Source organism: Lygodium microphyllum, chromosome 1 (assembly GCF_053477565.2).
Source record: "Lygodium microphyllum isolate KBCC chromosome 1, Lygodium_microphyllum_v1.1.10, whole genome shotgun sequence".
Taxonomy (NCBI): Eukaryota; Viridiplantae; Streptophyta; class Polypodiopsida; order Schizaeales; family Lygodiaceae; genus Lygodium; species Lygodium microphyllum.
In genome coordinates this window covers 17,805,072-17,828,577 of record NC_141135.1, presented here as the reverse complement: position 1 = coordinate 17,828,577, position 23,506 = coordinate 17,805,072, and the positions used below count along the sequence as shown (strand labels likewise).

Here is a 23,506-nt window from a genome sequence, read left to right as displayed (position 1 = left end):
TTCTTTTCAGCCCTGCCTCTAACATTATAAGCTGAGTTGCTGCCTTCTCCACTAGACTTACGTCTAATTTCTTCATTCAAGATTGAACCTCTCACACCATCATATGTGAGATTGGGGTTATTGCTGAGAGAAACAACCAAAGTCTCCCAAGAGTCAGGCAATGTCATGATCAAAAAGATCGCCCTCAACTTATCATCAAAATCCAAACTTGCATCCTTGAGCTGATTTAAAATGCCAATAAATTGCACTCAAGTGCTCAGCTGCAAGCTTGGACTCATCCAGCCGCATATTCACCAACTTACGTATTAAATGCACCTGATTAACAGGTGTGGTGATCTCATAGGTAGTCTACAACTTCTCCCATATTGCATAACCAGTGTCTAAACCCTTAATGTCTGTCAAAATGTCATCAGTGACACCCATCTTTATATAAGCCACAGCCCTTTTATTGACTTTGGCCCAATCCGCCTCAGACATTTGTGCGGGTTTATCCATTTGCAAAGCATCCTCACAATCCTTTAAGAAAAGTATGCCCTGCATACGATCTTTCCAAAGATCAAAGCCCTGACCATCAAATCGCTTGATTTCCATCAAACTTTTAATGTCAGAACTGGAAGTAGTTGCAGCCATTTTTTCACAAGTACAAGTGTAACAGCACTGAACTACAAGAGCACAAGCTAAATCAGCAAATACACTGCTGTTCTTGCATAACCAGCAATAATCCTCTGCTGTTTTGACATAAACCAGCCACTGCACAGGCAAATAATGCAGAAATTTATCAAATTCTGCACAAAATCCCAAATTTCCAAGTCCAAATGTGCGCAAATGTCAGCCAAACTGACTCAGCTGAGAAAAATTGCATCAATACATGAAAAGCCCCAATTTTCCTTGGTCCAATGCCAAGAAATTTTACTCGGATGAGTAAAATTCCAACAAATTTTGAAAAATCCCCAAATTAATTGAGGTCAATGCGCACAATGTCTACAATTTCTAACACAGATGTCACTGTCAAGCATTAACAGCATCAAATCTGGGAAAAGCCCCAAATTTCCAGGTTCAAATTCGACCAAATCTGAGAACTGTGCTTGCACGCGCGAACTCCTGTCAGTGGCAAAGAGGTTGCTTGCAGCAAACCTTAGAAAAAAATTTAAAATTTTCTGAAAGAAAAAACGTGTCAAACTGCAGCCGTTGACCTGCGCTACCTGCGGCAACCTTGCGTGAGCTGTCGCCTGCTCAAAAACGTGACGAAAACAGCATCGCGTGACCTGTGCAGCCTGCGCCTGATGCTCGTGACCTGTTCGTGACCTGCGTTGACCTGTGCAGCCTGCGCCTGGCTGCTCGTGACCTGTTCGACTGCCTGCCTAATCAAAAAACGACCTGTCCCTGCCTGCCAAGTCAAAAACGACCTGTCGCCTATCTATCAAGCTGTCGCTTGCACAAAACATGACCTGCAACACTGTCGCCTGACTGTCCAGCACATACATGTGCCTGGAAACAGTGACGACCTGACCTGTATGAGTGACGACTTATTGATTTCTCGCGAGTGAAGAGCTGGTGATGTCTCACGCGGATTTCGAGGAGCGCAAGCACCTGAACCTCAGCTCTAATACCAGTTATTGGAGCGCACAGATAGCGGAAGCATGAAGATTTGCAGCAGAGGAAGTGAACAGGTGAGTGAGAGTGAGAGTAAGAGTGACGAACAGATTTGGGTGTACCAACAATGTGTTGGTACACAAAGAATAAAATGTATTTATACTTAGGGCCCGTAAGGGTGCATTCACATGTACAACATAACAATACACGTGTAAAATACACGGAGGTGAATAAAGGACCTTTACATCCCAACAATTTGAACCTACTGTTGTTCTTGCTTCTTGCGAAGAGCTTTCAGATCAAAGGCTTAGTTTTCTCAAAGAGTATCACGCTCTAATACCATGTAAAGAAATACTCTGACATAGAAACACAAATAACAATCATACAACAAAGCACGAACTAATAAAAGAACTTAGTCAGGGTTAGGGTAACTCAGAGATAATAAACATAGAAAATAACTAAAGTAATATAACTCTTGAATATATAATGCTCATACAACAAACACACTATGCAATGAATGAATATTAAACCTCTAGCTCCTGTATCTCAAGGATTAAGGCAAGGATAATAAGTTGGAGAGTGAGTCATACTCTAAATGGATCCCGAATCGCAACAAGGCAACCTCCAGATATCGAACACTAGCAAACGCAGCAATGAGAAGTTGGATCTGACGCAGACGATAGTGAGAAGAGAGAAAGACTAAAAACACAAGCTGGACAGCATGGCCAAACCCTGTAGAAGCTGGAGGATAGCTGGAGGAGAGAGAAAACTGCCAAATGCAGACTGCAAATGACGTGGCAGGTAGTATGGCAGCAAGTTTCTATAGGAACAACAGTCGCCTGGCTAGGATCATCTCCAAACTGTGAGAAGAGGGTTAAAAATCAAGCGCCAATTGATGTAGACAACAATGGACAACTTCAGCTGAGATGTCCTCTGCGAAGAATGGCATATGGGCAAAAAGCTGAAACACCTGATATCTGCAAAAACGAGATTGAGGACTGAACGGAGGGCAGCATACGTATTTATAGAAAGTTTGGGCCCTCCCAAGTGGGTTTGTGCTTATGGGACACAGAAACTCTCTAGGATCGCATTTCTTTTAGATAAACAATGTTTCTTCATTAATTAAGCAAGTTTTGGGATTGTTTAAGTAAAGCTAATGCATTTTTAGCTCAACAATCACCTACTGCCACACACACCTCAAAAATGTTGTCACCTGATCAGCAATGTTGTTACCAACCCCTGGAAGCTGACTCCCTGTTGTCCCCTGCATGTTGAGGCCCCCAAATGGCTGTCTTCTACAACAAATTGATATTCTCTAATCAAAAAATGGACCAACAGCTCTCTCTCTCTCTCTCTCTCCCCCCCCCCAAGCTATAAACTGACTGAATGGCTAAGACCCAGTCCCCCAAAAAGGTTTCTCAGTTTACATGGGCATTTTTGCCAAGTGGCAACCTTCTAAACCCATTTTTCAGCATTATCCAACCATTTAATTATTTTCAGAATTAAATAATCCCAAAAATTAATTTCAACCTTTCTCACCACGCCTAAAATTAAAAGTACCCATGTATAATTAAATTGGCTAGGCCATTTGCAACCTAGAGTAGTCTCCAACTTCTATTGATCCTTAGACTAGCATTAATTAATTAATTAATGCTAGTCCCTAGTGTCACTACCTAACACTTATTGGCCAAATAACTGTCCTAGAGTCAAAACTAACACCAACTGCCCCCCAATCCTAGCTACTCATGGACTATACAAATTAGAGATGTCTTGGTCTTTCTCTCCTCGAGATACAAGGATTAAGAGACAATCCTTAGAGGTACAACAGCAATCTGTCAAGGCCCCATCTAGAGACAGCTCACAATTTTCTTCATGAGAAAAACTCAACAGCCTCAGTCCAGTCTTACTCTGCATCTAAGTACAGCACAGAGGGCACTGAGGAGTCCTCTACACAATCTCATCTAATATCTATTTGAGAGACATTCATTGATCAAGTGCTTCAACTTAGCAAATCCAAGCATTCTAGAGCCGCGATAGATACATCAACAACACACGCACAAGAGGATATAGTAGCATTGTTCAATCAAGCCACCCAGGCTCTTGTCTACGTGGGACAAAATTGAGACTGCATCAATCACTAATGAGGAATTCCTTGAGGTGTACCCTCGCGACCCTTCTAGGTCCACTCCACTTATATGACACTACAAGAAAAATTTTCTATTACCACCACTTAGATTTAAATTTCTTTTATTATGTTGTTTTTTACCAAATAGTCATATCATTTTACATAACAATTGTAACTTATGGTCTCACAAGTCATTTTGGCCTCTTGAAGACATTGATAAATCATTTCATTTCATTTCTCACCACGATTAAGGAGGCCACACAAAACCAAATAATAAATCAAACCCATCTTTCCGACACATCCAAGGCTCATCACTAGGCACATAAATTGAATTGTTGGGAACTTTATTATAGCTAACACCATGCACAAACCTTGAGATCAGCTACAACTTCCACACACTCTACACATACAGCTCTTAATGCACTTTGCAACTTTCTAAAATCTCCATTATAGTTCCTTCAATACTAGTCTTAGATTAGGATTTCTCTTTCACTCTACTATTGAGAAGACATTAGCCATGCATTTTCTCTAGCATTGTCTCATTGTACATCTGTTTTCAGAAGTGTCTCAAAGGCAATTTATTTTATTGTTATCTCTACTTTACTCATGAGATGACATCAGACTTTGTAAGAGTGTGCAACAGAAGGAAACAAGAACATGGAGTGAACAAAGAAGATGGAGACAAGAAGACGCGGTGAAACTGAAGGAATAAAATGACTAAACCAAAGGAATAAGGCTGGCATCTACCACCCACAGTCAACCCCTACATGCAGCATAGAGGCAGTCTTCAATCTATGAACATGAACCAAGACAGAATCCTGTAAACTCATAAAGAGAAAGAATCGATAGGCTTGAGAGTTGAGTTGATCCCAAAGGGTTTGCACAATCCATCGATGACCCATGTCTAGGATCTTCCATGGGCTGGGAAACAGGGAGAGAAATAAACTCCAGAAGGTCAAAGGTGTCCAGAATGCCTGAGCTAAAGAGTGTATATTAGCTCAAGTGAGAATGGTAGAATAAAAGTACACCCTCAAAGTAAAACTTAAGTCTAAGGTTGATCTAACCAGCCTTCCACACCCTAATTAGAGTTGAATTAACTTAACTCTAGGACCTAGTATCACCACATTGAAGTCCTAAGACACACCACACTTTTGAAAATTTAATGAGTGTCCACACGAAGTTGGGCATCGCCCACACTTGGTAAATTCCAACACCCTCCTACTATGCCAATGTGATGGAAGTACAAGGATCGTTAATCACCAAAGGGTAATGAGTTCATGGACTTGCTGAAAGTCCCAAACTTCTCACATGGTAAAGCCTTGGTGAAAATGTTTGCAACATTTGCAAACATTTTCCTTGTGGGAGCATACATCAAGTTGATCTCTCTGTATAAGATCTCTCTCTGAGATAATCGTAGTAAATCTCAATGTGTTTCATGCTTGCATGAAACATGGGATTTTGTGCTACTCCAATAGCACTCTAGCTATTTGAAAAAATCGGCATAGGACCCTCCAATGAAATCTGTAGATCAACAACAATCTACGCAACTGTACACATTTGTTGTTGTAAAGACTACCTAATACTCAACCTCACAAGATAGGATAGTCACTCTAGGCTATTTCTTATTAAGCCACAAAATACATGAATGGCACAAAAAGAAACAATATCGACTACCGAGTATCTAAGTCTCCAGTTCAATTTGAATCACTATAAACCTAAAAGTTACAAGTCTCCTCCCCTGGGAAATATCAAGGCATGTGTTTGAGTATCTTGCAAGTAATGGAAGATCTGCTTAATATATTGCCAATGAATTGTATGTGGGTTGTGAATAAACTTGCTCACCTAAGATATTGCAAATTGTATGTCAGAGCATGTGTTGCAAAGATAAATAAGGCATCCAATAGCCTGGTTGTAAATTGCAACATTAATCATCTCACTATCATCATGCATAGAAAGCTTTGTCGAGCTAAAACACGCTTTACAACTACATCTTTAAATACCCCCAAAACATGCTTAATTAGTGAAAAGCACATAATTGGTGCACAATTCGAGAGAGTTTCAATGGTTTCCCAAAACCCTAATTTTTGGGGCACATCTATAAATAGACAAGCTGTCCACCATTCAGTCTCATTCTCCTAGTGCAGATTTCAGCAATCAATCTTCATCCACCTAGTGGTCCTACTAAAGCTTGTGTTTAGCCCTTCCTTCTGCAAGTGACAGCTGATTGTGATCGTCCTCCTCCAAGGGCCCCTCCATTGCCACCTTTGCAGCTCTCTAGTGTCGCACCCTCCACAAATATCATCCTTTCACTTACCTTAGTCTCCTCACACTCAGGTGATCATTGTTTCGTGTTTCCTCACCTTCCACACTCCAACTAGTGGTCATAGACCTTGGGATCCATCTCCACTAGACGTCACTCTTTGACACTCCATTGCTTTGCCCATAGACATTTTGTGTACTCTTACATTCATTTACAGCATTCATTCCAGAGCTTCTTCTCTCTATACTTGTCTTTGTGTTTGAGTTTTCAGTTTTGCATTTCGTGTTTAGGTTTTGAGTTTTGCTTGTTACTGTCTGAGTCCTCGTGTATCAGTCTTAGTCACATATAGTGTGTTTCCTCAATGCATTGGGAGTTATAGTAATGCGCTTCGCATGTATTGCACAACACTGAGCATCAATCCATCAAGTTAACTAAATAGGCATCTGTAGCACACTGTAGAGCATGAAGTCATTCTGTTGTGAAGCGATTAGATCTATCTTAACCTTGTGTCAAAAACCACCTCCTGATTTTTGTGCGGTAGAGGTCTTGCACAATCTCGCGAACAAGTCTCAAGAAGCTCGCCTTCGGAATGATGCGATCAAAAGAGCATTGATACCACCTGGTTTCTCTCAGGGCCACTGTACTTGACTTCCACTTGCATTTCTTGTGGAGATGCTGAGGAGGACCCTTGTGAGGATGGCTTGAGAAAGTTGGGTTAGGTTGAGAAGGGGGTGCATCTGAGCCAGTAGATGCTCCAAGGGGCTGAACACAATATAGGACTCTAATTAAAAGCTTATTTGCAACTACCTTAGACCTAGCCATCTTTCCTGCACAAGAGATGTGAGATCTCAATGAATAAGATAGAAAGTGAAACCCTCTTTTATATAACCCTAAACTGTGAGACTCATTTACATAGATGCACACTCTCTCTTTCTCTCTTAAACTATGAATTGCATTCACACTGGACACATTGTTCATCTTACAATCTTAGCTCTCTTCAAACCCATTTTCTACCTTGTCAAAGCCTTGTTTCTAGCCACTTGGCATGGTTTTCTTTGGCACTTGAGGCTAGCATATCTTCACAAGCGTCAACCCTGGTTCTATCAATCCTACATATTAAACATATATAGAAGCTTTTCCGCATACTATGACTATGACATGATGATACCATGTTGATTTTGCATAAACTAAATTCCTAAATAGTAATATAAAAGGCCTAGATCTTACATTTAGCCTTAAGATTTGCAATCTTGTTCTCTTTAGATCCAATGAGTAAAATATCATCCACATAAAGAATGATGGCTAACAAGTTTCACCCACCCGCCCCTCCCCCCGGTGCCCCCCTTCATTCTTAATGTATAGAGTAGAAGGACTTGGATTGTTCTTGAACCCTTTTTTGTTCAAATAAGCATCTAACTTTGAATATCATGCACAAGGAGCTTGTTTTAAGCCATACAAAGCCTTATTTAACTTGCAAACAAAGTGCCCTTTGCCTTTAACCATAAAGCCTAGAGGCTATGATACATAGATATCCTCATGCATGTCACCATTAAGAAATGTTGTCTTAATGTCCAATTGATACACTTTCCGCCTGGACTGTTCATTACCACACAGCAAGTCGCCTGCACGCGTTGTAGTGTCACCTACGACTTGGATGTCGCCTTGCTGACGTCTGTTGATGACTGGAAAAGCGTTGGGAAGCGTGCACAGAACCTTAAGCTCTGATACGAGTTGTTGGAGCGCAGCTGTGGATGTGCAGAAGTTTGAGGAGTGAGCGTGAGTGTGACGACTAGTGAGCTAGAGAGAAGAGTGAAAGTACAATTCGATGAGTGTACCCACAATCTATTGGTACACAAAGAATAAAATGTATTTATACTTAGGGCACGTAAGGGTGCATTCACAAGTACAGCTAAATAATGTGTGTACTATACACGGAGGTTAAACGGGCCTTTAGCCCAACCTGATGCAATTAGCCAACCTGCATGTAGGTCAAACATGCATAAATAACCACCTATTCTAGAATAAATGCAATAAATGCTGCCTACCTACCAAATAATATCTACTCTGCCATTGGCAACAAATGCATGCTGAAATGAGGGAAAACAGCCTGCCCAATGAGAAATGCACTAGGAAAAGTTTTTCCAAAGGAGTGGGCTATGCAAACCATTGTGCCTATATCCACAAATCCGGGGACCTTCTAGATCCAAGAAACTACATGACCATTATGGTGGGGCACACATTAGCCAAGATCTATAAAACAATGCTGGAGGCTGAGTTGAGCACCTTTGCTGAGAGAGGGGGATTGAGAGCTACAAGACATGCTCAATTTAGGTGAGGGTTCTCTACACTAGACCACATCTGTACCTTGAGGACTATGATCAAGCAAGAAAAAGCCAAGAAAAAGAGACTCTACCATTGCTTTGTGGATTTGCACAAAGCATTTGATACAAGCCCACAAGAAAGACTACTAAAGAGGTTGCAAACACTTGGGATCCCATCAAACATGATTTGGGGCATCTATGTATGTACAAAGGGTGGTAGAATGATTCAAATGCCCTGGATAACTTTCAAATGTGTCAAAAGTGGGTGCGGGTGCAATGATGTAAACGTAGAAGACTGTTGTAACAGACTGCACAACACAAGAGAGAGGAGAGGAGAGAAACGTTGCAAAGAAAATAAGAGCACCGCACAAAGAACTCAAAAGGAGAGAGATGCTTGGGAAATGGAATCCATATACCAAGACATGAGACAGTGCAGAAACAACACGAGTCACCGGCAATGAGGACACTAGCACCTGCTCCCTCTCTCCAATAGGACCTACAAGTACGATGTATGCTAAATGACTAAGGAGGGAGTAGTGGCCTATAAATAGACGAAGAATATGATCAAATCGGCCATAATATGGGGCCAAAATAATAAAAGTCGGCCAACATAAAGTGTTCTAGTCGGCCATCCATCAAGCACCTAAAATCTGGTGACCACATTCCAGTGAAGGAAATGTGTCCAACCCACTAGTATACAGTCATAATGACTCACCGGAGTACATATAACAATAACACTCAGATAGGACCATGGATATCCAAGCGATAGGTGCACAAACCACCACAAGATGCCTCAAAGAGAACTTGATGATGATGCCGATTGAACCAATAAACAATATGAGATTCCTTTTCACTAATTAAGTAAAATAAGCCTAGATTTTAAGAGAGATTTTCTTGAAGGAGAAAGTAAGATTTTCAGACCTGCTATAACCATTACAACAATACACTTTTATGACCTGGATATAATAAATCAATTATATCTCCAGGACCAACTTAGCACATGAAGATGTTTGCAAATCCATACATGTATCTACCTCAGCAGCTCCAAAAGAGTACCCATACATCTCACTTATCCAACCCTGACCATAAATGTCACCCGTGATATTTGTAGCCCAATGTTCTGTGTCTGCTCGCACCTCTTCTGTCTTAGAGAGCCACAATGGTGCAAGAGCTCGCAAATCCTCAATGTGCATGACTAACAAGCCACCAACCTTATCACAATATTCAGGATGTTGTGTGTGTAGTTTAGCAAGAATGTTGTCACATCCTATGAGATATCTGCAAAAGAATACCACTTTTTCCGGTTAAGAAGCGCCTGTCTCCAAAGTTTTAGATGCCTAGATTCTCAAAACACACCCCTAAAAAATAGAAATTAAAATTTGCTAACAATATGTCCAACAAACTGAGACAATTCTATGTTTTAACTGCAAGAGAATAGCTTTTAGATTCTGTATTATGTAAATGTAAAACTATGGTACAGTTTACTGTACAAATGCTTTTTGACTAGATGTGAAAGTAGTGATAGATACATTGGAATATGTAGGCTCTTTAATAGATTGATAATCCAGTAAAGCGGAAAAGGTCACAAAGAAGAAAATAGAGAAAAGAAAGCCTGAATAAAAGCATTACTTCCACAAGACAAAGATCAAAAGAAGAAAATAGAAAAGACCCACCTGAAAGTTCCTTTCCAAAGTCTTCACTCATTCTCACATCTGAGACTTGACTCCAAAAATTAATAAGAGATAAAACTACCTGAATGAAAACACTCCTTCCAAAAGATTTCACCCACCCTCAAAAATTGAGACTCAGCCCCAAAAATCAGTAAGAGATCTTGTGGGGTTGGAGTGAATTTGACTATCAATCCCACCCATTAAACTAAATCACAATCTACCACAAACAAGCAAAAATAATTGCACAAATTGGTCATCATGTTCCATATGGTGAACATACCCATAAGCTGCAGCAACAGGCTTCCCTTTTTCTGCACCAAGCTCCCAAGGAATAATAGGAGATCGAATTATCATGTCAGCATCTAAAATAACAACCCACTCCACATTTTTAGCTTCAGCACTGTGTTGAAGCCAATGCACGACACCTGCTGGCTTGTTGATAGCAGGATACCTACATCAATTTACAATTAATATGAGGGAAAAGCAATAGACCAGAATGCTCCATAAATCAAGATTACATTTTTCTTTTCTTTTCTTTTCTTTTGATGGCTTGTAAAATGAACAACAAGACTTAAGGTCTTTAACATCCTCCATAAATAGAATCAATGCAAGGCAAGGATGGAGTACAAAGATATAGACAAAGAAATGATGGCGTAATGGTAGTTAGTATATTGCATACTGCTATGATGATGTGCCATGAATATGGGGGATCCAAGTCAACCACTCTTTGACGAAGTAAAAGGGAATCATGCTAACACAACGCAAGGAGTTTCCATCCTTGGATGGGCAAATGCATGTACAATTTTTCCCCCATCTAAAGCGCTCCATTTTCATATAAGCACAATGCCAATGAATGAGGAATGCAAGGGGTGGTGCAAGATGTCAAGTTCAAGTAAAATGCTATGCAAAGTGCACAAGTTTCACTTGAATAATGCCCTTGTGGGAGACTTGTTCACTTACTCAAGCGCCCTGTTACAAGTATGATCATCAAGGCATATATGGACAAAGATGTAAATGCACATGAACCTAATGTAAACGGAACCAAAACCATGCACCAAGAGAAGAAGCCACCCCCTCTCACCATCGGACAGTGGAAGGGAAAGCTATGGGGGCCCCCTCTCCCTATCATGTCAATGTCAAAAAGGGGAGGAACAATGCCGATCCATTGAAGAATGTACAAAGGGATTAGGCAGTTGACCAGTTTTCTCAATATGTCAACATAACTATCTGATATAGGCGCAAACTTTAGGTCTATGGTATACCCATGTACTCTCGAGTGCAACAATAGTGGACCCCAACATGCTTTATCCTGTAGTTAATAATAAAGTTTGAAACCATCCTTCTTCTGGGAAAGGGTGGTAGATGACCTGATTTAACACAACAGCAAGCAATAAAATTCACCAATCTGAAATGTAAACTTTATCAATCAATCAACATTGAATTGGCCCTAGCAACTAACAACTTTTTATTAGGCTAAAAATGCATTAGCTTGACTTAAACAGCCCCAAAACACGCTTAATTTATTAATAAAACACAATCCTGGTGAGTCATTGTGTCCCATATACAAAACCCTAATCTGGGAATCCCAAACTTTCTATAAATAGGCACTCAATCTCTTTTTTGTAGGTTTCAAGAGCCACATCTCTACTATCCACACCCCGTTCGCAAAGAACATCACGGTTAGAACCTTCCATCCAAATCTGCATCTATCTGCTGCCTCATTCCAACTTCTTCCTGTAAAGAAAAATACCCTAACAAAGAAGCATAAATAGAAATCGTACGAAAAAGCACAGACTAATAAAAGAACATAGTTAGGGTTAGGGTTAGGGTAACTCAGAGACAATCAACACAGTGAATAAATGAAATGATATGACTACTAATAATATGATGCTCATGCAGCAAACACACTATGCAATGAATAAATACTGAACCTCGAACTCCTGTATCTCAAGGAGCAGGGCAGGGGTAATGAGAAGGAGAGTGTATCGTACTCCGAACGGATCCCGAATCGCAAGAAGTCAGCCTCCGGATGTCGAACACCAGCAAATGCAGCAATAAGAAGCTAGATCTAATGCAGACAGCAATAAGGAGAGAGAAAGACTAAAAACGCAAGCAGGACAGCTTGCAAGAGAGAGAAAGACTAAAAACGCAAGCAGGACAGCCTGCAGAGAGAGAACAACTGCAGCTACTATAGCAAGAGAGAGAAAACTGTCAGAGCGGCAGCTGGGGCCTACAAACGTAGCAGTTTGCTGACGTGGCAGGCTGTACAACAGCATTGCAGATGATCAGCAGTCAGTTGCCACGCAAAAACAACAGCAATCAATGTGTGGAGGGTTGGAAACAGGCGCTACTGTAGAAAACAGTGATGGACAGCAAGGGCTGAGATGTCCTCCACGAACGGGGTGTGGGCAGCAAGGGGATAACACCTGAAACCTGCAAAAACCAGACTCAGGAAAGAGTGGAGGACTGGCTGCCAATTTATAGAAAATTAGAATTCTAGATCCTCTCCCACTTAACTCTCTCGATCCACTCCCCATTTTAGGGTTTTGGCTAAAATATGCCTAAAATAAGTATATTTTGGGGCTGTTTAAGTGGCTAAGTGTATTTCTTAGCAAGTCCCACCCCAAAGCAGCTAACGCATCGGACAAAGGATGCACGTGGGCTGCCCAGTGGCCTACCAAGACTACAAAGGCGATGGTTATCTTACCAAGGGAGCCCAAGTGATCACCCCAGAGAGGCCAGGGCATCGGACCAAGGGTGCTCAGCGGCTGCCCAAGGGCTTACCAAGTCCTACAAAGGCAGATGGAATCAATGGACTTTTTCTTTTCTTTTTGAAATGTTCTGAAAATACATAGGTAATATAGGGGTAGCGGCCGATTAAGTGATAGATAGGAAAAGATAAAGAGAGTTTTAAACCCAAGTCAAGCACAAAACTAGTAGACCAATCCATCGCACTGACTAGGATAAGTGCCTAAGGAGAGGAACAAGTGTGTATATGTGCCAATCCTATGGTGAATATGTGGAAAGACAAAAAAAAGGATGGTGGGCTTAGCAAGACAAGCAAAACAAGCAAGCAAGCAAGGGTAGGGAAATTGCCGTTAGGAAAACTGCCATGTGTTATGCTACAAACATGGTGGATCCTAGAGTCGACCACTCCAAAAGACCAAAAAGGAATAAATGCGCACAGATGCATGTTTACATGAACAGAATGCCAATGCATGGGGTAATGCAAAGGGAAATGCAAAATGTCATGCTCATGCAATATGCTATGCAACGGTGCCACTGGGACAATGCCCTCGCAGAGAAATCGTTCACTTGCCCAAGTGCCCTTTTACAATCAGGTCATCCTGACAGTATGGATGAAGTTACAAATGCTCATGATACAATACAAAAGAATAAGTAAATGTAATGTCTAAAAGCTGTAAGCATTATCACTATCACGATCAAGAGTAGAAGCCGCCCCCTCTCAAATTGGAAAGGAAAGCAAGAGGAAAGCATCATCTCCCCGTCAAGCTGAAGAAGTAAAGGAGACTATACCCAAGCCGATCCTAGGTAGCAGGTACTGAAGAACCGGCCGGTTGTCGCTTTGGTCAAGATATCTGCAAAATTATCTGATGATGGCACAAACTCTAGGCGCATAGTGTCTAGCTCAACCTGCTCTCTGAAAAAGTGGAAGTGAACTCTCACATGCCATGTCTGTGGTGTTATGATCAGATTGCCCGCAAGGGCAATGGCACTCTGGTTGCCACAGTAGACAACTGTGAGAGAGTCACATGAAAAATGAAGCGCCGCTAGTAAACTCCTCAGATAGATGGCATCGGTGGTGCCCATCAAAGAGAGCCCAATACTCAACCTCGGCCGTGGAAGCCGCCACCGTTTCTTACTTATGGCTAGACCAAGAAATGGGAGCCGTGCCCAAGATAAAGAGATAGCCACCATGGAAATGCGGAGTGTAAGTATCTCCTACCCAATCAGAATCAGTGTATCCCTGCAAACAAAAACCAGAATCATATGTCAGGCCATAAGAAAAAGTACACAGCAAATAACGCAACACACGAAGACATGCAATCCAATGTGACATCCTAGGTACTCTGAAAAACTGACTGAGTATGCTAACTAAGTAAGCTAAATCTAGCCTACTGTGAATTAACCAAAGAAGTTTTCCTATAACAGAACGATAGGCGTGTGCATCGAAGGGCTGTCCTAAGCTATCCTTCGACAAGTGGACAGCAGGATTAAGAGGCGTGGCCACTGACCGTATCTCATCCGAAGTGGTAAGCTTACCAATCTTGTCATCAGACGTGTGTGTGTAAGCACGACACCCGAAGACTCTGAAGTGGAAAATAGCAAGCCGAGAGCCAAAAAAATGCCTCATACGAGGTCTTTTGAGGAAGATCCGGAGTCGGGTATCGGTTCAGGATATACACCAAAGTGTTAACAGCCTCAACCCAAAGGCGCTCAGGAAGCTCTACTGCGAACAGCATAGAGCATACCATTTCCATGACTGTGCAGTTCCTACACTCTACGACTCCATTCTGAGAGGGAGAGTTGGTAGAGGTGAGCTGGTGAGAAATGCCATGCTTCTGTAGAAACTCGGAAAACTCGTGGAAGATGAACTCACCACCGCTATCACTCCTCATGCACCCGACACGACGACCAATCTCGTTATGAACTAGCAGCACCCAAGCAAAAAAATATGTGAAAGCATCTGACTTATGCTTGAGAGAGTACACCCAGATATATCGAGAATGATCATCCACTATCAAAAAGAAGTACAGCGCGCCGTTCAAGGCGGGAGTGAATATCGGCCCGCAAAGATCAACGTGAATCAATCTAAGAGGCTCCTCAGCTCTATGTGTAGACTGCTGAGGAAATGGAGTACGGTGCTACTTCCCGAGCTCACAAGCTTTACAGACATCTCAAGCTAGCTTCAAGCGTGGAAGGCCCTCAACCAGCTTACAGTGTGACAACTCATGAAGTGAGACATAACTAAGATGCCCTAAGTGAAAATACCAAAGACGCTCATTGTGCGTAGGCTCCCGAGATGTAGCTAAGGCCTGGAAGCTATGGAACAAGGAGCCCTCGACAGTCGGCTCGGTGAGAAAGTGAGTCATGTGGTATAGGCCGTTAGGCTATGCCTCACCGTGAGCAATCACTAAACCAGTCTGAGAGTCAAGGACCTCGACTGTTGTCACTGTTAAGAAAAAACTGCTCGCCCCAACTAGCAAAGCTACTGAACAAATAACAAGTCCACCCCAAGCTGAGGAACATGATATACATTGTCCAACGAAGACGCATCCGGACCCTTGTCAGTGGCAAAATTGATGCAACCTTGAGCTTGAATCTTGACCAAGAAGTTGTCTTCTATAGGAGTCATGTGATGTGTAGCTCCACTGTCCACAATTCAAACTAGAGCTGAAGTGCTCGGCTGTGACGAGTGGGCCTCTGCAGTAACCTCGTTGTGAGGCAACTCACAAATATGGACGAAACTCGTATCGGATGTCTCTACGAAGACGATGTGGGCCTTTGCAGACCAGTCAAACAAGCCCTCTGGAGTTGAGAACATTGTCGACTGAGATGACTTTGCGGTGACAATGTGAGTCTGACCTTTAAACTGCCCCTTGCCATTACCCTGCCTCCCCTGCTGGGGGTTCACCGACTGAGGGGCAGGGGTCTGAGACTTAGGTTTTGGTGCTTTGCCTCGTACCTTCGATTAACACTCGTCGTCAAAATGGCCAGCCTTTTGACAATGTTGACAATACCTATTTTTTTAAGGTACATTCTGCCACCTTGATTTAAGGTGTGACTGGGAGTTTCCTTGAGAATCCCCAAATTGATTTAGCTTTTGATGTTCATTTTGATTTTGAGTGGAGATTTGGTTTGGTTTGCCCTTCCCTTGTTGCCCCTTTCTTGAGAATGAGCAAGAAGAGCCCCCTCTGAAGAGGAATTCAAATGAAACTAATCAAACAACCATACGTAACGCAACAGCTGACACTCAAATTCATAGAATGTAGGCATATAGGCTTTGAAACTATTCCTTTTACAAAATTGAAGTATTTCTTAGGGAGTTTACTTAGAAATAATGTGACCTCATCGTCAGAGGACTTGAGAGTTTCTGTAGTGGAGAATTTAACGAGGAGATGCTGATACTCAGCCAACTTGACTTTCAAGTCATCCCGATCAGTGATTTTGAAAAGCTGAAGCTCATGGTCAAGATTAATATGATGGGTCTTATCCCAAGCCGCATAGCAGTCAGTCAAGTGTGCCCATCGCTCTGACACTTAGTCAAAATGCTGAAGCTGAGAATGAAACTCAAGCAATAAGCCCTGTATCAGCTCGACAATAGCAGAGGCATTCATAGCCTTCCATGAGCGGACGACCTCGTATGGAACAAATGCGGGATCGGCTTGGGGTTCTAACCCCTGCACAAGATCCCATAGGTTATGTGAGTCAAGGACATATCTCATCAAATTCGACCAAGTAGTAAAGTTTGCCCCATTAAAACGAGTCTTATCATTAAATGCATTCTTGGCAGAAGATGAGCTAAAACCATGAGGTGTCGGGCAGGTGATGTAACATGATGGTGGGAAAGATGATGAAGGTAGGTGTGTTTGATAAGAGAAAGAGGGAGGGGGAAGAGGTGGGTAGACAGAAGGAGGCTGTGAGTATCCAATGAGTGCCGATTGATACGGAGGCACTGGAACATGAATGTTTCCATAAGGTGCCGATGTAGGTGGAGACACTAGGACACGGTAGCATTCTTCAAAGTGGTGCTAGGCAACAACAATATAACCAGAAGGTCCACTAGGCAATGCCATGGAGGCAAACTGTGTAGGCAACTGATCCACACTCGGGAGAGACTAAGTGGGATACCCAAGCTGCAATGATCCCGAAAGTGTATATGAGGTAGGTGAAACACCACCCAGCTGAGAGAAGTATGAGGTCCTAAAGGATGTGCCTATGTTTCCATAACCCCCCAGTGTGATGTGCGGTGCGACATGAGGTGTCTAAAATGGAAATGGAAGTGGTGAAGCAGCGAAAGAATGTGGTGGGATGGGTGGGTTTTGAAAATAAGGTATATAAGGTACAGATTCTTTTTGTTCATTTTTATCATTTAAAGACTCAAAATGAAACTATGAAGATAACGATGCACCATGTAATGAAGTGAAAGGAACACCAAATTCATTCTGATTATGTGAAGTAGACGAAAAAGAAGGAAGGGCAGAAGAAGAGTTACCTGGCTTTTTCTTATAATCCCCTCCACGTGTGTTAACATACAAGAATTAACCTCAAGAGTACCTTTTCCGTAGTCAACAAACTAGACTCTTTCTTGCACATGATCTCTACCAGTATATTGCAAAACAAAAGAGATAAAAGAAGAAGGCACAAAAGACGAATCAAAGATACCTTGCACCGGAGAGGATGGAAGAGTCTAAAAAAAATGGAAAATACTCCGGATCTTGCTCTCCAAGAGAGGGGCCCATCCCTGATGGAGGTCTCGATGGCCCTGCAACATCATCAGACTTACATGCAACATCTGAAGAGTGAAAATATTGCATACCTTCATTCAAAAGCTTTTCATAAAGGGCAATCCTTCGGTCAAGCTCCTCAATCTTCTTTCGTCAATAGACTATGATCAGTTTATATTCTTCAAAGATAAGCTTGCCTATCTTTTCTTCCATTTACTTAAATGTGTCTTCCACCATGTCGGAACTTTGTGGAGCCAGCTGATCTGCCCACTCTCACTCGGTTCTCGATAGAGACTGTTCTGGAGACTGAATCAGTGTTGATTTATTCGAAGTCATTTGAACCTACTGTTGTTCTTGTTTCTTGCAAAGAGCTTTCACATCAAAGGCCTAGGTTTCTCAGAGAGTACCAAGCTCTGATACCATGTAAAGAAAAATATCCTAACACAAACGCATAAACAGAAACTGTACGACAAAGCACAAACTGATAAAAGAACACAGTTAGGGTTAGGGTTAAGGTAACTCGGAGACAACAAACACAGTGAATAAATGAAATGATATGACTACTAATAATACGATGCTCATGCAACAAATACACTATGCAATGAATGAATACTGAACCTCGAACTCCTGTATCTCAAGAATCACGGCAAGGGTAATCAGCAGGAGAGTGTGCCGTACTCCGAACGGATTCCAAATCGCAACAAGGCAGCCTTCGGATGTCGAACACTAGTAAATGCAACAGTGAGAAACTAGATCTGATGCAGATAGCAGTGAGGAGAGAGAAAGACTAAAATCGTAGGCAGTAGGTGAGAGAAAGACTAAAAACGCAGGCAGGACAGCCTGCAAGAGAGAGAAAGGCTAAAAACGCAGGCAGCAGGTGAGAGAAAGACTAAAAACGTAGGCAGGACAGCCTGCAAAAGAGAGAAAGACTAAAAACGCAGATAAGACAGCCTGCAGGAGAGAAAAAATTTGCAGTGACTGCAGCAGGAGAGAAAACTGTCAAGGCGACAGCTGGGATTTGCAAACGCAGCAATTTGCTGACGTGGCAAGCTATATGACAGCAGTGCAGATGATCAGCACTCAGCCGCCACGCAGAAATAGCAGCAACCAGCGTGTGGCGGACTAGAAACAGATACCAGACTGCAGGGAACAATGATGGACAGCAAGGGCTGAGATATCCTCCGCGAACGGGATGTGGGCAGCAAGCTAATAACACCTGAAAGCTGCAAAAACGAGATTCAAGGAAGAGTGGAGGGCTGGCTGCCAATTTATAAAAAATTAGAATTCTAGATCCTCTCCCACTTAACTCTCTCGATCCGCTCCCCATTTTAGGGTTTTGGCTAAAATAAGCCTAAAATAAGCATATTTTGGGGCTGTTTAGGTGGCTACGTGCATTTCTTAGCACAACACTTCCACCTGTCGCCTACCTCTTGGAACTATAACTTATTGAGGATGTTAGTAGTTGGAGGAGGGAGGAAGTGAGTGGGAGTGACAGAGACAGATAGAGAGAGAGAGTACAATTAGATTTTGGATATACTAACAATGTGTTTATGCACAAATAATAAAATGTATTTATATTTAGAACACGTAAGGGTGTTGATGCACAAAGAATAAAATGTATTTATATTTAGGACACGTAAGGGTGCATTCACATGTACAACTAAATAATACACGTGTACTAGACATGGAGGTGAATAAAGCGCCTTTATCCCAACAACCTCCCACCTTAAAGATCCGAAGTGAACCTCTAACCAACCCCCACTAGTCGTATGCAATACTCATCCTAAGCCATGCTTAGACTTTTAGTGAGAACATCTACATGGTTGTCCTGTGTTTTGATCTTGGTCAATGTGATTAGACCATCTACCAGAATCTGTCTAACGAAGTGATATCGCACATCTACATGCTTTGTGCATGAATGATACATGGCATTCTTAGCCAAATACACAGCAATCTTGCTATCATATTCCAAAACTGCAATACCCATAGACATGCCGAGATCCTCTGCAAGTCTGCTCAACCATATAGCTTCCTTAGAAGCTTTAGTAGCTGATATGTATTCAACTTCAGTGGTACTCAATGCGACGATGTTCTGCAACCTCGAACACCAAGAAACAAACCCAACAACCATCTATGAAGACATACCTGCAAGTGGACCTACATGTGTCCAAGTCACCTGCCATGTCTGCATCACAATAACCCTCCAAACTAAGTGCACCCTGCCCATAGCAAATACACTTTCTTTGTGTACCCTTTAGGTATCGAAGAATACACTTGGTAGCCTCCCAATGTGTTTTTCCAGGATTTGACATAAACTTGCTGACAACTCCCACTGTATGAGCAATGTCTAGACGAATAGCAACCATAGCACACATAAGAGAGCCACCAGCTGATACATAAGGAACTCCTTTCATAGCAGTGGCTTCCATGTCGTCTTTTGGGCGGTTGGCTTCACTAAGCTTAGAGTATGGAGGTAGGGGCACCCCAAAAGGATTAGCTTCAACCATCGTAAATCTATCTAGTACCTTTTCAATGTACTTTTCTTGAGATAAGAATAGCAATTTCTGCGTTCTATCCCTGCAAATCCTCATGCCCAATGTTTGCTCTGCATTCCCCAAATCTATCATGCACAAAGTTGATTTCAGCTAATCTTTCAGACCATCCAAGCTAGTCTTTTTTTTCCCAGCTAGCAACATATCATCCGCATACAAAATAAGTACGATGAGGCTACCATCTCTATCCTTTTTCATGTACAAACAATGATCTGCATGGCTGCGTGTAAACCCATGAGAGCATAAAAGTGTCAAACTTTTTGTACCATTGCTGTGGTGCTTGATTCAACCCATACAAGTTGCGTTTTAGTTTACACACCAATTGCACTTTTCCAGGAACTATAGAGCCCTCGGATTGTTTCATGTAGATTTCATCATCAATGTCACCATGCACAAAAGTTGTTTTCACGTCCATTTGGTACAGCTCTAAGTCCAATACAGCAGTGAGAGCAAAAAGCACACGTAGAGTGGTCATCTTCACAACAGGTGACGAGACCTCTTGAAAGTCAATCCCTTCCTTCTGTGCATACCCTTCGGCAACCAGTCTTGCCTTGTACTTGGGTTTCCCATCAATTGTACTTTGTAAACCCATTTGTTTGAAAGAGGCTTTCTTCCTTTCGGCAACGACACAAGATCCCAAGTATCATTAGCATACAGAGATATCTCTTCCTACATAACTAACTTCAACTTACTACTGCATTTGCATGACCTGGCCTCTTTATATGTAAGAGGCTCACCCTCATCTGTAAGCATCACATAATGCAAGGAGGGGTCGTACCTATGTGGCTGCCTTCTTAAGCGTGTAAACCTGCGTACCCGATGATCTACATTTTCAAGAATTAGGTCTACATCTGGAGGTATGTTATTTTCAGCATTTCTTAGCTACTGTAAGCCATTTTCAGCATGATGTTCATGCTGTACAACACCTTCATTTTCATTACCAGCACCTACATTTTCATAATCAGTAAGTCTATCTTGCTGTCCATGACCTCCTTGTGCTTCTATCTGCTGTCCATCATCATCTGACTCAAAAATAACCGGTTGATCATCAATTTTAGCCCGTGGTACAGCATCTTGGGGATCATCATTTGAAGTAATAGGTGGCTGCAAATTCTGAAATTTAACCTTTTTCATGTCTTCATTAGAGGCTAAAGTACCTCTCAGCAATTTTGCCTCATTATACACCATTACGGCTGCAAATAATTTTCTTGGACTGAGGTAACCACACTCTGTAGCCGAATTCACCCTCATCACCATAGCCCATGAAAATGCCTTTGGTGGATTTTGGGTCAATTTTGCTTCTCAGCTCATCTCTAACATGCACAAAAGCATCACAACCGAATATCTGTAAATGGTCATATGAGGCCGATTTGCCAGACCAAACCTCCTCAGGGATGTCATTATTTAAGGAACTGTTTGGAGGACGGTTGCAAATGTGAACCACGGTTTTAAGTGCCTCTCCCCAAAATTCATAAGGGAGATTAGCAATGGACAACATGCACCGCACTCTTTCACATAAAGTTCTATTGTATCTTTTAGCCACCCCATTCGAAGAAGGGCTGTAAGGAGCTGTAAGCTTCCTCTTAATTCCATGCAAGTCACAAAAAGACTTAAACTCATTAGATGTGAACTCACCCCCATTATTAGTTCTCAAGCATTTCAGCTTTCTACCTATCTGAGTGGTCACAAATGCATGAAAAGTTTTAAAAACAACAAATAGTTCACTTTTCTTTTTCAACAGATAAACCCAAATCTTCTTGGAACAATCCTCAATAAAAGAGAGAAAATATGTAGCACCACCCAACGATTTCACGGGCATACTACATACATCACAATGCACTAAGTCCAAGACATTGGACTTATGAGAGACATCAGAGTAAAAGGAATTTTTCATTTGCTTTCCAAACTGACAGTCATTACAAAAGTCAAGTTTAGAGCCTTTTCCATCAACCCTCTTCAAAGAGGTGAGGACATTAAGTCCTTTCTGGCTCATATGGCCTAATCTCTTATGCCACAACTCCAAATGACAACCAATTTATGTAACTGCAAGAAACCTCCCATTTAAAGCTTTACTGTGCAAACAATACAAAGTGCCCTTCTTGGTTCCTTTTGCAATCAGCATGGAACCCTTTTTCACTTTTCACAAACCACCACCAAACAGTGTAGTGTAACCATGCAAGTCAAGCTGACCAACAAATAGTAAACTCTTCTCAATGCCAAGCACATATCTGACATCTTCCAACACAAGCTCTTGCCCATTATATAAAGACAAGTATACAGTCCCAATCGCATCAATGCTGCAAGCATGATTATTTCCAAGGTATACTTTTTCATAACTATCTGCATTGAACATAGCAAAACACTCCAAGCAAGGAGTTACATGGAAAGCGGCACCACAGTCTACAATCCAAGTCTAAGTGACGCCATCATCAACTCATAGAAGTGCATCAATCACATCAGCCTTGGTAATCTGCATATCCTTCATGTTACATACAAGGGCATCATAATCAACTGCACATAATACATCATCCTCTGTATCCAAAACCTCTTCTATGACTACACTGGAGGCCACATTGGCCTTTTCCTTGCCTTTGGCTGCCTCAAATGCATCTGTCCTATCCTCTTTCTTCTTTGTCTCTTGCATTCTTCTTTCTCTCTTGTTCCTTCTTGTAGTACTTGCAATTAGGCTTCTTGTGGCCCTTCCGACCACACCGATAGAAAGTAATATCACTCTTTTCCTTTCCTTTCCTCTTACTCCTATTTCTCTGTCCTGCATTTGCATTTTTCTTTTCACCCCTGCCTCTTAAATTATAAGCTGAGTTGCTGCCTTCTCCACTAGACACATCTAATTTCGTCATTCAAGATTGAAACCCTCACCTCATCATATGAGAGATTGGGGTTATTGCTAAGAAAAACCACCGAGGTCTCCCAAGAGTTGGGCAATGTCATGACTAAAAGATCGCCCTCAACTTATCATCAAAGTCAAAATTTGCATCCTTAAGCTGATTTAAAATGCCCGTAAATGCACTCAAGTGCTCAGCTGCAAGCTTCGACTCATCCAATCGCATATTCACCAACTTGCACATTAAATGCACATTATTAATAGATGTGGTGATCTCATAGGTAGTTTTCAGCTTCTACCATATTGGATAACCTGTAGACTGTATGTAAACCATTGATGTTTGTCAAGATGTCATTAGTGACACCCATCTTAATGTAAGCCACTGCCTTTTTATTTACTCTGGCCCAATCTGCATCTCAGACATTAGTGGGGGTTTATCTTCCTGCAAAGCATCCTCACTATCCTTTAGGAACAATATGCCCTGCATACGGTCTTTCCAAATATCAAAGCCATGACCATCAAACCATTTGATTTCCATCAAACTTTTGATGTCTGAACTGGAAGAAGTTGCAGCCATTTTTATCACGAACACAAGAGTAAATGCACTGAACTGCAGGAGCACAAACTGAACCAACAAAATACACTGTTGTTCTTGCCCAAACAGTAATAAATCT

The 23,506-nt window shown here is 41.8% G+C and overlaps 1 protein-coding gene across 5 annotated transcripts in view; it reads right to left on the bottom strand.

The window, feature by feature from the left end:
• The window catches only part of LOC148040878 (peptidyl serine alpha-galactosyltransferase), a 161,521-nt gene that overhangs the window by 71,065 nt on the left and 66,950 nt on the right, over nt 1-23,506 (bottom strand). For 4 of the 5 annotated variants that reach the window (XM_087672334.1, XM_087672125.1, XM_087672053.1 and 1 more), the window contains exons 2-3: nt 10,250-10,420; nt 9,334-9,577 (exon numbers count right to left, since the gene is read on the bottom strand). In XM_087672334.1, the coding sequence (XP_087528460.1) occupies nt 9,334-9,577; nt 10,250-10,420 (415 nt within the window). Of the gene's footprint in view, nt 1-9,333; nt 9,578-10,249; nt 10,421-11,167; nt 11,280-23,506 lie in introns of those variants that run through there. The other variant, XM_087672207.1, reaches the window with a different exon arrangement.